Below are 16725 nucleotides of genomic sequence, written 5' to 3'. Positions count from 1 at the left end.
GGGCATCGTTTCTATAAATATCGTCTTTAAATGCATTCACATTTAATTTTAAAAGCGCGGTATTAATATAATTAATATATTAATCAATAATATTTATTACTTCAATGTATCAATGCATCCTGATGCGGACTATCTGTAACTGGATGAAAGAATAATTATAAAATGAAACTTACGTTACTGTCTTGCAGTTGCGTTATCCCGTTGTCGCAACAACGGTCACTGCCGCGTGTAATAATTACGTGCCAACGACACTCGCATATTCGGACTACAGGCCGCGCCGCACATATTAATAATCGGATCGCGGATTTTCACCTGGAAACGCATCGACACATAGCATGGACTGCGCTCAGGTACAGAAAAATATGACCGGGTGACTCACCGGTCGAAGAAAAGAGATAGTTACTGGTAGAGGTCGATCAATTCTACCGGACACTTTTTGAAGGCTTTCATGTGGTGATCGCGTAGTCCGTACCTACTATATATGTATGTCGATGTGGAAACGTGAGAAGAAGTGACGCACGCTTGATGGAACTCATTGTTGCAATCGCGTGTATTGATGTTCAATTTGACAGAAGAATTTACGTTTAGATTTATTAATTTATAATTTGATTGATTGCGGTTGCGCCGACACTGTCTCATTTTTATAGCTTCGTGACAAAGTCTCGTTACTTACTGGTCGATTATTTGACAGGCTGTTGGATCGCATAATAGATCATTATTTTTTGTTAAGCCTTTGATATATTGAAAAAGGTCACGATTAATGACTTCTCCGCGTTTAATTGTTTCCACTGCGCTGTAGAAGTGATGAACTTTAATCGCCGTCGGCAGGACAGGCGGGCGCTTTGATTTACAACGCGGTGTTTTTCTTCAAATGCGCATAAAAAAAGGTATCACTAAGTCTACACGTGTCGAACGCGGCGATTGTTACGAAATGATTCGAGTTTATTCGGGCGCCGTAACCGCGACCGTAATCGCATAACTGTACACCGCACGGAACCAGTGAAAGTGCGCGTTGTTCGCGGAGTGTTAATAAACGAAGCTCTGGGCGCGGACCGGTATGCCTCTTTTTTGCACGATTTTCCGCAGAACCAGAAGTTCGCTCGCGCCTCGGCGATATAAACGGCAATAACCGACTCGTGATTCATGGTCACTGAATGAAATCCAAAAGAAGTCGTATTTCGCGATAATTATAGCCGACAAAAACTATGCAAATTAATTTCTATTAGCGTCATTATCATCTCGATTTGTAAAAAATCAAAATTTGTTCCGGTTGCTTATGTAATTGCTCATTTAAAGAAGAAACGTGGATGAGTAATACGTAATACGTTTTTCAGACATAAGTGAACCAAATGCCGCGTATATCATAAACATTCTCGATAAACACCTCGATGAATTTAAATGAGCTGAATCGAATTTTGTAGGAGCTGTATGTGCTGCTGCATTAGAATTGCGTTATTAGGCTGCATCTTTTCGCTTTTGTGAGACTTTATGTGACAAAGGACGCCATCTGAGGAACACTGTGCTTTAGAGAGAAGGCGTATAGATAATATTGTAGTACATGGCTTTCGTCTGATTAATTATATATTTGCTAAACTTTCGACGATACTATCTCGAGCCTCATCGGGAAGTGTCCCTCCTGTACGTTTGTGCTTCGTTAGCAGTAAAATATTATTTACTCACATATAATATACAAATTGTTGAATAAATCGTGCTACAATCTTTGAAAAAGACGATTTCTCGTAAAAGAACAAGTAAGAAATAAAGAATAAGTCATTTTTTTAATTGATTGAATAATAATTCTATCGAAAAATGATTCTAGATACTCTAGATAGAATAGTAATATGCTTCCTTTTTATTTCTTCCAAGGAATGATTTCCTTACTGATTGTATTACAATTGCCTGGGTACCATGCATTTGCACGGGATGCAGACTGCATTGCAGAATATTTAAGACGGCGCGCGGCGCACGCTTGTACTTTTGTGCACCGCCAATCGTATTACAGCCATGTAGTTCTTTGTAAGTGCAGCCGCATCGTCTCTGCGATTACGTTAATGACATATTCCTCCACGGGATTAGCAAATCAATAATTACGACGGATCTTCGTTATCTCATGAGGGACTCATGTAATCGTATACGAATGACTGGTCGTCGTGTACGCGACTGCGAATGCTGATTAATTTGGAGGTCACGCGATTAAGAAAGAAGGAGCTATTGACAAAAATTCTCTTGATAAAACGCGGCATTGGATTTAATTGCCTTCGTCTGCCGTGATATGTAATTTCGTCGCAATTTCTGTAACTTGAGCCAAATTATTGTGACTGTTCGATTGTTTGTGCATAATTATGCAGTAAGAAACCTTCGTGAAAGAGAAATAATATTTGTGTTAATGTTATTTTTTTGCCTAATATAATTTCTCTTGCAATGCAGACTCATTTGTGTGTGTGTGTGTGTGAAACGTTCTATATTATTACTAATATATACATTATACATATATTTTAATAATTTTACAACGGATTCGTTTATAGACTGAAATTAGTTGCGACTAATAACCAGAAATAAATGTTCTCGTATTTCTTCTGGTCTTTGCGCACACGTTGCTCTGCATTTGAAATTTCTCCCCGGAAAAAGATTGATGCAGACAGGATATTTATTTCTGATACGCATTTTATCCTTGCACGAGAACCGCCGCGCCGCTCGGTTCACTACTCCATATCTCTGTAATGCATCCTGTCGTCCAGTGCAGCACGCGACAGAACAGTACGCACTTCCGGCTGCAGCTGCATCGACAGACACGCAAATTAGTCACGCTGCTCATGTATATATGCATGTGTATTTGCGTTGAATCTCGCAGTAAAATGTAAACATTCTATTTTCGATATCGGTAGATTAATCATAAATTTTATCCCCCCACTTCCGCGAGGCACTGCTTCTGTGGCACTTTTTTTGTAACTGACACTTTTTTTTGTAACGTTATTTTCTTCGAATTAACATAACAGGTTCGAACTTCAGCTGATTAAATGACGCGAACGCACGTTACAGTACGTAGATGCTAATCTTTGCAATTGCTTCGCGCAATCTTTTCTCAAGATAAAATAACTGTACATTCGGATAATTAAAACGGACCCTTCGTGGAACGCGGACCCTTTCCGAGAGATTCGGACGAGACCGTGAAATTCGGCCGTGTATTCAAAGTTTGGCAAATAGAACTAGTCGAGTTCGGGTCGTGTGTTAGATAGGACGACCGGCAGAGCGGATCTCCGGCGAAAGGACAATAGACAATTCACGGGTCTTATTGAAATATCGGATTCTTCCCGGAGTGGAACTAAGCGGCAGTGTCGATGGGACATTCGCAGGCGACTGAGGCAATCTGAGCAGAAAAATAGCAGTAAATATAGAATTTTTGTTTTCGCAAAAATTTAAAATGTAAAATATGTATCTACATATATGTATAATAGTATAAATAACTAGTACCGCGTGATAACGTCACGATAAGAGGATAAAGTACGCGTAAACAATAGATTTCGTTTCGCAATGTGAATATTGGAATATAAAATATATTTCTGCGGACGTCGCACGGACATTTAATTTTAATCGGCTGTCAGTGTCCGATCTCTCACTCCGTACCCTTTGCGCGACGGGGGAATTTCGGAGTGCTATTTATCTCGCGTATCTCCCCGAGCCTGAATTCCCAATGAAAGTGGATTCGCCGGTGCTACTCGCATGATTGCGCTGCTTAGTAATGGATACGTAAGACGTTGAATGCAACTCTGCAACGGTGAGAAATTTTCAGCTGTTTCTTCATGCGGCGATAAAATTTTCTGATAGGTCACCATTCACCGACAGCATTTTTCCGAGTGCACTCGGTTCAAGTGGATTCCACACATTTCGAGCACTCTTAAGACGGCAAAAGTATACGGCGTGGCTGCACGCGAACTCGCGAAACTTTCCATTGTATCGCGCGAGGTTTTCGGTACAGTTTTACAAGCGAGATCTCGTTGGGTCGTAAACGCCTGTCGGCTATCGTCAGGAATTTTTGCGACTTTACGTAACTTTTTTTAACGTAACGATTGGATTGCATAAAAAATGTCTCAATTTGTAATATGCAAATAATTGGATGTATTTGTTAAATAGCGATAATATTTTATTATATAGCGTTCAATTATCCGGATATTAATTTTTCTGAGTATTGAGATACTTAATTATATTCAGATTATTATCGCTTGTTATTATATAAATATTGGTTATATTATTTTATCTATTATTTTTTAATTACCTTTCTCTCTAAAGTTTCGAATAATCAATAAACCGAATAATTAATAAACTGAAATAATCGAATATATTATTATTTCTTCAAGCTTATTTACATAATCGATGCCTCGTACATAACAGGCAGTAGTTGCAAGGTCATCGAGATAGATTCCAAATATAAATCGATAGATTCCAAGTATAAATAGATACAGGAATCCGTGGAATCGCGTGAGCAAGACGATTGTACATGTAAAGAATTTTGCAGAAATGGATAAGGGAAAGATGTTTTATTAAAGGTTAATTATTCACCTTTTTCAGGATAAAATTTAAAAATCAAGTCATTTTATCATTCATCTTACATTTAATTGCAATCAGCTTGTTTAGTCTACTAAATACCCCTCGAAATAATTTGCAGCGCTAAATATCGGCCGTTCTCCATTAAAAATGAAGATCGATCAGCTCGGGCTTCTTCTTTGGAAGAACTACATCATTCGGAAGCGACAACCAGTAAGTTTGTCGATTTAACGAAATGTCTGTTTTCTGCTTCATCAAGTACATCTAAATCACATGAAATAATTTCAGGGAATTCTGGCCCTAATTTTTCTCTGGCCAGTAGTGGTTTTCATGATTCTCTACACGGTGCGCGACAATGTCGAGCCGGAGTATCATCCGACGTGTCAGTTTCACGCGAGGTCGATGCCACAAGACGGGCTTCTGCCTTTCGTGCAGAGTTACATATGCAGCGTCGGAAGTCCCTGCGATCCGTTATCGGAATATGAGGAGGTGCCGTCGTACAAAAACGCCACGTTAGTTTTACGCAACGGCTATATATATCTAATCCATTAAAATCCAGAAAAGCATAGTTCATTCTCTTTTTCTTTCTCTTTGCAATATTAGTTTAGGTCCTTTAATCGTGGAACTGCAACCGATGGTCAATAACAAGACGATTATCTCCGCTGTGGAAACACTGCCGCAGAGTATCCAATTGTTGAAGTCAATGGCACAAATACTCACCAAGCCGGAAATCAAGGCTCTTTTTGGTACGATTATACGGCAAACGAGTTGAAATACAACTTTGATATTGAATTCGATAATTAAATATCTGAATGTGTCGATAGATAGAGGAATCCGTTTGGGCGACTTGTTCAACAATCACGAGGAAATTAAGAACTTACTCAGATCTCATATGCCGGGAGCAAGGGAGGGCTTGATTGACGGTTTGTTCGAGTCATCCGTAAAATTAATATACGTAAGTAATCGCATTCGTTTAAACAGATATGCCACTAATTATAACGATACATCTAGTAATTTCTTCTAATCTTGCATAAACATTAGCGGTACATCTGTTTCCTTAAGTTTATTTCTGCAGCGCAAAAAAAAATTAGTTTTATCAATTTTTATCTACAGTTAATTCAAACTTTCGGTTCGTCTAACATCGACGGGGTCATTTGCTCGCCGGAAAGCCTGAAGAAGTATTTGATTCTACCCAAAGAGGAGGATTTCGCGGAGATCTCGAATGTCCTTTGCAACATCGACCCGCTAGCAATCCCCGATATTTTGGAGAATCTTTCGAAACACCTGGACTTTACTGGTTTACTGGAGATGGTCGACCGCGCGATGGCGAAGTTTCGCGATTACAATTTCTTCCAGGATCTGAAACGGGCGACGGAGACCATCCTCGATTTGAATACATCCAAGAAGTACATACCGGAGTACTTGAGGATCCGTGAATGGCTGCCAAAAATAATCTTGGTCTTTCAAAATGTAAACTTTAAGGAAATTGATCTGGATTTGTAAGTCTGTTCGCGATGTTTCGTCCCCACAAACCTATTTCTTCAAGTTTCCAATTAAATTTCTCGAAGTTATATCAAAATATCTCGCAGAATATGAACGTGACGTTCTAATTTCCAGCATCAATAAAGCCCTCGTGGTTCTCGATCCCGTATTTGCATACGAACGAGATTGGCCGGTCGCTCGAAGCGGATTTTTAAAAATAAACAGACTCCTGAAGATGGTGAAAGAAGTTGTCAAAAACCGCGAAGTCAATTCCACGGATGATTTCTTCAGCGTGATGGATCGGTTGCGCGGGGCGATATCGGCTTTCTCCTCGAATCCGGATAATTATGAAAATATCACGCAGATATTAGATCTGTCTTTTCAGATCATGCAGGATGGTATCAAGCTCACTAATAAACTACTGGATCGCCACGTGGATGATTTTGAATTGTAAGTATCTTTTTTTTTTTAAGGCAAACTACTAATATTCAACTGTAATATTACTTGATTTTTAATTCCTAGAGCCGCTGAAGTTTTCGATGGTCTCAGAAGCTTCTTCTCCGATAATATAGTAAATTCAGTTACATACGTTATATCATTGATGGATAATATCGTGCAAATGATCCATCATGTTGCTATCATTCACGAAGAAACTTTGAGACGATTATACGAGATCTCTAAAAGACATCAGAATTTAGTTCAAAAGATATTGACAAATTTCCAACCTACTGTGTACAAAACGGTTATTCGGTCCTTCTCCCGATTAGATTTTGTGGAGGTTTGTTATATTTATTACACGATATGTGTTATATTCTTATTATGCTTTCCTTTAAACATTCATTTCATTGTGATTATCATTAAATCAAGCTAATAAAATTATGCTTTTCTAAACTTTTCTTATAGCGTCTCGTAAATGATTTAAAAAAAAGAAAAGTCGAAGAAGTGCTTTGCCAAGAAGACACAATGAAAGAGATATTCGAGAATTATGTTGAGTTTCAAGACAAATCCAAAGAAATAAACGAATTAATCTGCGGCGATGACGGAAAGAAATTCATTACCGACGTTTATGACAGTTTTGAGTTCGAGAAGTTTGGGAAAATCGTATGTACAACAATTGATTAACGATAAAATAATAACTTGAGTTTTAATTTTATAATTAAAGGAATTACATTTTTCAGGTGACAAATACTTTATCGACCATGGTCACTATGGCATTCAAACAAGTAGTCAGGGTTGAGAATTCAAACTTAACGTCCGTTGTGAGAAATGTCAAAGGATTCGTGGCTTATCTGAACGCGCGAAAAGTAAAGTATTTAAATTGGGGCATTTTTGAAATCACTGATGAATGGAAAAAAACTTTCAACGAGATGCAATATCAAGGAAGATTAGATGTGTGAGTAGAAAAAGAACAAATCAAATAGCAGATACAAGCAATATGAATTGTATTTATGTACTTGTTTAGATTAAAGCTGTGAATGTATTAAACAATACCTATAAGCAGATGTTCTTCAATTTACTCGTTTATTTAGTGCTTATATTAATTATATTTCCGTACACAATTATTTCTGAATAAAAAGTGATCCAATTTGTGCATCCAGTATCTCACAATCAATTTATTGTTTTTACTCATAAACCACGAAGTATTCTAATTTGCACTAACTTGTCTTTTATGTTTATTTAGCTTGGGAATTCACCTGAGCATAGCGAAGATGCTGGGTATTCGCAGTTTATCGTACATGTCCGTCAAACCGGATCTGGAAAATATGGATTTGATAGCTGAAGTAATTTTGCAAGACCTACGAAATAATCCTACCAGCTGGATCGGGGAAGTGCGCCGACACGAAGCTGAGTTAATCGAATCGTTTTACCTTACCATCACGGATAAAGAAAAGGTCGGTTCAATCTTGTCTTATTTCTCAGACTTTGTATAATATAATCGATTGTATATTCCGTTTAATTATATTCCGATTTTAAATCTCAATGCGATTTTCGTTTAAACAGGCCTTGCAGATCCTGGAGTATTCCAATTTCACGCGTACGTACTGCACGGAATTGAATCCGCCGAATTTGCTGAATTTTCCTAAGGAATCGAATAGCACGGTTCTGAAGGAATTGACGTGCTATCTATCCAAAATTGTGCAAAGGAATCTGGAATTGAACGTGACCAACATCGAAATCGAGGAAGCCACTTACAGGCTGAGGGAATTTAATTGGACGGCCTTCAACGAGAAGACAATCGAGATTTACCAATACGTCGATACCGTGGTGCGCCAGGAGGATCAGCATTACGATTTGAAGAAATTGGAGGAATTGAGGGAGAACTTTAAGATTTCGTGGACGACGAACGTAACGACGAAAGATGCGTGGGAGATCAGGTAAGAAATATGTTCAATGCGCTTCAATTCGCACGCACAAATCTTGTGCTGTCTCTTGCAAATTCATTGTCGCGCGTATGCCATGGGATTTGATCGCAATATGAAAATGATCAGTAACACATTACATATGTCTGCAGCGTAGGTTTAATCTGCAAGGTCTTTAACGTGATGGAGAGTCCGTTGTTCGGAATCCAGACCAAGAAAAGTTGGAAGAATATTTACGGGCTCGCGTGGGTGACCTCGGTGATTTTCGACAATATCGAGAAGATCGTGGATCAGATCCAGAATCGCGGCCACGTGGCGAGGCTCTCCGACGTTTTGCAGGAGATGCCGCAGACCGAGATACTTGTCGGCACGTTCCTAAGAAATTTATCCCCGGTCATTCTCGATATAGTCGACATGATAACTCTGAGGCCGGTGCCTCTTGTAAGTGACATTTTCCAAATGTATTTGTTTCATTAATTTTGAGCAACCACAATTGCTCCACTCCGCGAAAGATATCGTAATAAATGCCCTTTGTCATTAGATATCGGCTATTGACGATTACAAAGGACGTGAAGTAATGTGGCCCTGCATCATAAACGAAAGCGTTGGCGCTGCATTAGAACTAAGAAACGGAAGTCGGGAAGTCGTTAGAGAGATTGAAAGGATCGCTTGCAACCCAACTCTATTTATCAAAGAGTGGCGAGAGCAACCGGTAATAATAAGGGTTCGAAAAATTGTGAGTTTATACTCTATTTAATTATTTATTTATTTATCTATTCCTTTATCACAAAGAAACAGCTTTTACTGCCGATTAAAATGTATTACAAAATATAAAAAAAAAATAATAATATAAAGTAACATAAATCTTGGGTTACTAATTATATGGGAATAGTCACATTGAACACGTGTTTATTAATTTTTAGTTCGAGCATGATGAAAATGTAGATTTACCGCCATTCAACTGGACTCTGGGCTATACGAAATTTCGACGATTAGTGACAAAGTTCAGCGATTTGATAAATGACGCTAAAGATGTTGTTTTGGCGGAAGAACCGAAATTGGAGAAATACATAACGACACTCGTGACAGAATCAGACAGCATTATAGAGGAAAGATTTCCAAGCATGCAAAATGATTGGAGGTAAAACTCATATTTTATATTACTTAATGAACGATTAGCGTAATAAAAATATCGTAACTTTAAATTTTTAATATAGTCAGAAGAGAAGCATACGAGATACCTTTTTATTTCCTTATTTTTTATTTCAGAAATACCTTGGATCATATCGACCTAGAGATCGACAAGGCAATCGCATCTTTCGGGAGTGACCTTTCTGCAAGTAAAGTTTGGAAACCATCAGTCAACGTTACTGATCGCGTTCTTATCTTTTTGAAATATGCTTCTAACGTTATTCACAAAAGCGCACGTGTCGTGAGCGGTATATTGAAAAGCGGTAAATAGATTTTTGAATAATAATAATTATTGTAGAAGTATTAACGCTTGTGACTCTTCGACAATTGATATTATTGACTATTTTGATTTTTTAATTATTTTTGCGATTCTATTTTTTAGGCACAGGAAAAATCAGTTTATTATCCTTGTTAGGATTCGATAGTATCTCCCCTATTACTATTTTCCACAATCAGTTACCTTTCATCCTGTCGACGCTGGTGAACGCGATATCCGATCCTGAAATAGACGATCGTATTGTCACAGCATTGGAAAAAAACACTACAATCACGTGCTCGATGATATTCGATTGGTTTTCGGATTTTAAAGTCGGTCTAAGTGTCGAGGAGTACAGGACCTTGAAAAATTTCACTTGCGATCTCGATCCTGAGAACTTCAACGTCTACATGGATCTCTATGTGGCGGAAATGACGATCTGGGATAAACCCGCCAGCACATATCGATCTTACGTAGCTTCAATAATCGGCGATTTGTACGATCTTGCCCAAGCTATTAGCACCACAGTCAAGCACAACGTAATTATCGAGCCGCCGTTCTCGAAGAGATATTTGGACCATATGTTGCAGATGATGAAAGAGAGTCTAGAAATCGGGAGCGAAAAGAGTCCTTTGCACAAGGTAAATATGGCTAAACGATAATTGTCATATCTTTTTATAGAAGCAAAAGTTTCAGATTTAATCGAATGATTCTCGCACAAAAATGATGCAGCAAATGACTGTCCTTTTTCAGGAATTGAAGCTAGGTCAAGGATGGTCGAATTACAGATTACTGATGGAGGGCGTGTCGGAGGTTTTGATCCACATTGGCAACGCGTTGAAGAGTGCCGCGATGCACGACAACAAATTGGAAACTTGGCAATTAGCGGAGAATGGCGATACGCGTCAAATGCTGAAGATTCTGGAGGCTCATCCGGAAGAGACTATCGCGTTAGTTGCCACCCTTAGCACGTTCAACGATACGACCAACGAGTTTATGCCCTTCAAGGATATCAGGAAGACTATGTGTACCCAGCATTTTAATTCCGATTATTGGTCCACGACGAACAGAACGCGCTTTCTACAGGAAGTGTGCTCGTACGATCCTTATCAGTTGCTGAAGACCGCCACGAGCGACGAATACCACGTACGATAAAAGCAACATAATTTAAATGATTCGCTTAATCTAACAACACGCTTATTAGGTCTAAATCTCTCTAAAATATTTCTAATAATCCATTTATATTGTTGCATGTTTTTTTTCTACAGGATCTTATCACCGGCCGGACGACTGCCTTATCGAGATCGACGCCGATAATTATGTCGTTAACAAAATTATTGGACATTGTCTCGAATTTTACCGCGGCGTCGCCAGGCGCGAGTCTCAGATCGAACATCTTCAACGCGACGACGTGGGGGAGTCTGTCCAACGAAACCTGGGCCCTGATCCTGAGGTCCGAGAAATCTTGGATCCATCAGTACCGAAACTCCGCGTGGTACAGATTCAACATGACGTCATACCGTACGGATTACCTTGTCGGGGCCAGGAAACTGTTTCAGCTCCTAGACTACGTGGTCGATCTCGCGTCCGGCGGAGATATCTGGCAGAAGCTGCGTGTCATATCCGAGACCTCGAAGTACAAGTCGCTGCTAACACTCGCGGAGGATGTGCCTAATCTTTTTATCACCTTCGCCGATACCTTCGTCTCGTCCGAGAGGCTGGACGACTTCATACAGAAGCTCCTTCTCGGCCAAGTGCACCCCTGCGATATCGATCGATACCTGATCCCACCCAGCTACGTGAGGAAGAGGGGCTTGCTGACCAGTATTACGAACTTCTGTCAGGATCTGTTGCTATTCAATGGAAAAAACAACGTAATGTCCGATCGATTGAGTGATGATAGCAATAAATACTAAGTTAAATTTCAAATGTTCTTTAAATTAATTTGCAGGACAGCACCTCTACGCCAAATATACCTCAATCGGAAAGTGTTTACGAAGCGCAGCTGTTGCAAAAGGTGCAGAAATTTCAAACCACTTTGATTCGCGTTTTGTCAGAAGGCTTCAAGCAGCCGAAAATTCCTGCGTGGTGGACGTCATTCGAAGAAGGCACCTTAAAAGAGTTCGTCGCGCAATATAAGAAAAAGGTAGACACCAACGACAATCTTCACTCATTTATTGAACGTTCTCTATGTATATGGATTAGTAATTTGTTAAGCACAAGACTTCGTTATTTAAATTTTTCTAATAAAATACGTTTGCAGGACACGAGAACTCTGGCTTATGCGATGGTGAAGAAGTCAATATCGCTTTTAAGAAAGTTTTTGGAAACTCAACCTAACACTGCGTAAGTAAACATGTCACTAAGAAATGACGATTTATCAGTTAACAATAAAAAAAAATTAACAATACATGCAATTTTACGTTTTTAGAAATTGTACGTGGTGCGTTACGCTTCCACTGGAGATTTTAAATTCTCAATTGATGCACCATAATCTCTACTCAAAATTACTTTGTAAAATGAATCGATTAAATATATCGGAAGTGCATAACATCTTGATGAATGACTTCAACTGGAATAAAACAGGCAATATGGTAAGAAATGACGATTATAAATTGCGTGGAAGAGCATTAGCATCAGTTATTAATTTGAATGAAACCCTATCAGGTCAAAGATTATAAATATCTGAATAAGAAGAAGACGCTAGACGAGTTCTTAGATACGTTCGAAACTACTTTGCATTACATCGCCGATATCCTGATCGATTTCCAAAATGAGACGTATAGTAATAGAGTGGACGAATGCTTTTACAAATTTGTCGGCGGTCCTACGTATTCTAGACCAGGGTTGTAAGTATTTTCATTCTCTTATCGTAAATTACGCGAGCGACAAATGTCTTTACGCGCCGTGAAGTAATATACTACAATCGTCATTACGTTCAAGGTATGTTACGTTCATTCTGAGTATATTGGACATGCTGGAAAAGAACGTTTACATTCTGGACTCGGCGACCATTCACGAGGGTATCAACAACTTGACCAGATTAGCCGAGAAACATGTGTCGATTTGGAAACCGTTGCGCGACGTGGTGAAAAAGTCCGATCTCGCCGACATCGACGCCGCGCTACCGAACGCCACTATCAACGTGAACGCGATTCTAAGCGACCTGAACACGACCCTGTGCAGGACAAAAGTTGACTGCCAAAACGCGACGGTTCTGTACAATTTTCTCAGCTCGAAGAGAGCGGCCAAGGTTTTCCGATACGATCCGAAGGCGTCGAAATATCCGTCGGTATCGGACATTTCGAGCCGATTGGCTCGCAGTCTGGACGTGGATCTCATAAGTCGGCAGCTGTCTTTCTGGCGCACAGAGGCTTCCTGGAATCTCGTCTGGCTCAAGGAGATCTTGCTTCATTTGTCCTCGATCCTCGGAGAAGGCGGAAATCTGCTGGACGTCGCTAGTAAAATAGATCTCGACGACGTCACCAGCGTTCTCGGCGTCCCCGATCTCGCCGAGGGCATTGTCAATATATTGAAGGATAAAACAATCGACAAATTATTCGACGGGTATATATTTCGATACCATTTTATACATGCCAAACGACAAAATGTGTGAATGAAAGGCCACATTCCCCGATAATTTATAAAATTCATCTTCTCAAGAAAACTGGATTCAAAATTATCCATAATTAAAAAATCTATAACACTTAACAATCTGACACTGTATATTAAAAATGTGTCTTTTCTTACAGGATGAAAGAACTTCTCGAAGATGTGGAACCGTTCATAGGCGATCACGAAATAATCGATGATTTACATTTACTAATCTCGACATTGGAATCGATGGAGATCTTTAAAAACCTGGGACTGCTGGATATGAAATGTATTGAATTCAAATTCAAATTTTGTTAGGTTACACGGCGACTTTTCTTCGAACTAACAGTTTACATTTTACAGACGTTGTCAAAGAAATGTTCGACAATTGGGACTTCGTGCAAACTTATTTGATCGACAGAATTGATATTACCAAAGAGGTCGCTCTCACCTTAGGCCAAGCTAAGATAGACATGATTTCAGTCTTCATGAAAGAACGCGGCATCATTAGTCTAAAAGATAACATTTGTTCACCCGAGAAGCTTGGCGATATGTTGCACTTCGATAACAATGTCGTGACTGCCGAAGAAGTTAGCTCCGCGCTCTGCCAATTGGAGGACTCCCAGACGCAAAATATCGCTATCGCATTGATGAAGAACTTGAACTTCGATTATATTTTCAAAAACGTAACTAAAGAGTTTTACTTATCGATTCTAAATATGAGAAAGATTTGGATAAATGTTTTTCTTCGTTTTAGTTAATGAGCGCTAATGTGAAAAGTATATTGGCTAACGCAAATTTAACCGAGACCGAAGGGAAAATTATATTGGACAATCTTGGCGTTGTTGCGGAACTATTTCCATTCTTCAAAGACAAGCTATCGGCGAGTTTTTCTTTCGGAAATGAAACGGAACAAAGTGACACGGAAGAAACAGATGAAGAACTGTCCAGTAAGTCGTGCGACGTAAAAATCAGCACTATCTTTAAATCCAATCAAATTCAAATAAAATTGTCACTTTTTTCATCAAATTTTGTAAATTCTTTTAGATTCAGATTTTCTGAAGGACTCTAGCAAACTGCTCTGTGGTAAAACATTGTTCGACCAAGACGAGGGACAAATTTACAAAATTATTTCCAGCTTGAAGGACAGTAACACGGCATCCGATCAGAAGGAACTCGATTCTTTGCCAAGTAAGAGATAAGTGAAAATTACAGAACGATCATTAAATTGTTAAATAAAACAATTTAATGTAAAAAAATTATTTTCTTAATTTCAGATGACGCCTGCAGAGAAACGTATAAAACTGTGCTCGCTATACCCGCCGGAAAGATTGTCTGGTCGTACGTTAAGCCTCTGTTACGCGGACAGATTCTTTACGCACCTAATACTACTGTGATCTCCGAGATCATGGCGTTGACGAACGAAACTTTCGTGCAGATGGAACACTTCAGCGTGCTGATGAACAGTGTCGAGAAGACTCTCAAGTCTGTGGCCAATCTTACAGAGATGGGCGACAGTTTGAAGGAATTACAGAGTCTAATGTCCTCCGACGTCATGAAAGTTGCGATCAAGTCGTTGGGTGGTGGCAATTTCGAAGGTATTATCTACGTTTCAAGCTTTGCCATTTTAAAAATAAACTTAAAAACTGCGTTAAAAAAAATACGAACAAGTGTTCTCAGTTAGTTCAAAAAACATTGTCGTCACGTAGGTGACTTTCCCGAGTTGAATCTCAGCGAGATCGCATGGCGGCTGAAAAAATCGAAGAAGCTGATCTCGATGATCGGCATGTTAAACGGTATGATGGGATGCGTGCTGGTGAATAGGACAATAGGATTTCCCACGGAGGAGGAGCTGGAAGTAGCGGCCAGCCGCTTAACCGACACGAACGAGTTTCTGGCCGGGGTGATCTTTTTGGACGACGCTTCTTCGCGTCCGGCGAAGAGATCTCTGGATCACGAATTACCGGACGATATCACCTATAAGATCCGCATGGACGTGGACTCCGTGCCGTCCACCAGGCGAATGAAGAATCAATTTTGGATCCCCGGGCCGGAAAGCAGCTTCATCGAGCATCTCAGGTATCTACGGGGTTTCATTCAACTTCAGGACTCCGTCGATCGCGCGATCGTGAGGGTGAAAACGCGCAGATACGATCTCAACTGGAAGACGGTGACGCAACAGATGCCGTATCCGTGTTGGAAACACGTACCGTGAGTAATCGATATTCCGTGTCTCGAGATAAGAATCTTGTAACTGTCGAGAGGAAGTGGGGATAAATCCATTAGAAATTATAATATCACTGTCTATCATTTCACTAACAATTATTTACAGTTATTTGTTAACAAGAAACATAAATGTTATAGATTCCAAACGACACTTTACGAATCTCAAGGTTTGCAAGTGTGCTTCTTCTTCGCGTTAATGATGTGCGTTGGATCGGCCGTCAGGCACATCGTTTGGGAAAGAGAATCACAAAATTCTATGGTACGATTGTCAATATATAACGTCTGTTTTTAATTATCTACAATTCATGTCAGAGTTTAAGAGAGAATTTATAATTTTACCATGTAACATGGAAGACATTTGAAAAATCAAAATACAGGTCATAAAAAATTATAAATAAGATCCGACACGAATTATAGATCATTTAAAGTGGACTCTACAAAATCTTGACATTTAATTTTTAACCGAGAAACGCGACGCTATAATTATCCATCCCTTGCAATTAATTTTTCAGGTAATGAGCGTGATGGGATTGAAGCCATGGCGAAACACTCTGGCCTGGTTTATCACGTCTTACGTGGAGCTGTCGATCGTGATGATTACCATTTCCATAATTTTACTGGCTGGAAAAATCCTTCCACGCTCGGATCCTCTCGTGGTGCTTATTTTACTTTTCGATTACATCTTCTCTATAGTGACCTTCTGGTAAGTACCTATAATATTTATATATTTCCTATTCCTTATATTTCCTATTCCGGAGTTAATTACTGTAAATCTTAATCACATTTCAGCTATATGCTCTCGACAATATTTAGCTCCGCCAGTCTCTCCGCTGTTACCACGGTCGTCATGTTCCTGTTAACTTACATGCCGTACATCATTGTTATCGCCATGGAGGCCGTATTCGCATTCGGATACAAACTTTTAATCGTGAGTCGAGCCAACAATCTAATCATATTTAGTTTTGTAAAGCAAGAGTGCAACCAAAAATATTGCGGCAATTAAACGCGTGACACTAATGTCAAGTCATACGCTTGATGAATGATTCGTTCTATCGTCAAGAATGTCGTAAAATG

The 16725-nt window shown here is 39.4% G+C and overlaps 2 protein-coding genes across 8 annotated transcripts in view; one reads left to right on the top strand and one right to left on the bottom strand.

Annotated features, from left to right (window-relative positions):
• Vermilion (Tryptophan 2,3-dioxygenase vermilion) overlaps positions 1–16725 on the bottom strand; it is a 227492-nt gene that overhangs the window by 18172 nt on the left and 192595 nt on the right. The window lies entirely within an intron of this gene.
• Positions 1–16725, top strand: part of Ldd (lipid droplet defective) — a 36838-nt gene that overhangs the window by 2788 nt on the left and 17325 nt on the right. For 4 of the 7 annotated variants that reach the window (XM_071703366.1, XM_071703355.1, XM_071703345.1 and 1 more), the window contains exons 2-33: positions 4664–4755; positions 4831–5054; positions 5146–5288; positions 5367–5497; positions 5656–6041; positions 6160–6474; positions 6547–6802; positions 6928–7125; positions 7203–7417; positions 7706–7916; positions 8026–8399; positions 8537–8825; positions 8926–9120; positions 9308–9525; positions 9654–9838; positions 9958–10472; positions 10585–10977; positions 11100–11705; positions 11783–11977; positions 12095–12177; positions 12263–12425; positions 12499–12680; positions 12775–13398; positions 13584–13714; positions 13789–14111; positions 14183–14375; positions 14473–14616; positions 14703–15023; positions 15135–15636; positions 15790–15910; positions 16164–16354; positions 16441–16579. In XM_071703366.1, the coding sequence (XP_071559467.1) occupies positions 4664–4755; positions 4831–5054; positions 5146–5288; positions 5367–5497; positions 5656–6041; positions 6160–6474; positions 6547–6802; positions 6928–7125; positions 7203–7417; positions 7706–7916; positions 8026–8399; positions 8537–8825; positions 8926–9120; positions 9308–9525; positions 9654–9838; positions 9958–10472; positions 10585–10977; positions 11100–11705; positions 11783–11977; positions 12095–12177; positions 12263–12425; positions 12499–12680; positions 12775–13398; positions 13584–13714; positions 13789–14111; positions 14183–14375; positions 14473–14616; positions 14703–15023; positions 15135–15636; positions 15790–15910; positions 16164–16354; positions 16441–16579 (8258 nt within the window). Of the gene's footprint in view, positions 1–3232; positions 3386–3744; positions 3776–4663; positions 4756–4830; positions 5055–5145; positions 5289–5366; positions 5498–5655; positions 6042–6159; positions 6475–6546; positions 6803–6927; positions 7126–7202; positions 7418–7705; positions 7917–8025; positions 8400–8536; positions 8826–8925; positions 9121–9307; positions 9526–9653; positions 9839–9957; positions 10473–10584; positions 10978–11099; positions 11706–11782; positions 11978–12094; positions 12178–12262; positions 12426–12498; positions 12681–12774; positions 13399–13583; positions 13715–13788; positions 14112–14182; positions 14376–14472; positions 14617–14702; positions 15024–15134; positions 15637–15789; positions 15911–16163; positions 16355–16440; positions 16580–16725 lie in introns of those variants that run through there. The other 3 variants (XM_071703400.1, XM_071703390.1, XM_071703374.1) reach the window with 3 other exon arrangements.

Source organism: Temnothorax nylanderi, unplaced genomic scaffold (genome assembly GCF_030848795.1).
Source record: "Temnothorax nylanderi isolate EJ_2023f unplaced genomic scaffold, tnyl_v1.0 TNYL_tig0003_pilon, whole genome shotgun sequence".
Taxonomy (NCBI): Eukaryota; Metazoa; Arthropoda; class Insecta; order Hymenoptera; family Formicidae; genus Temnothorax; species Temnothorax nylanderi.
The sequence above is the reverse complement of the archived record's forward strand: the minus strand, read 5'-3'. Positions and strand labels throughout refer to the sequence as shown.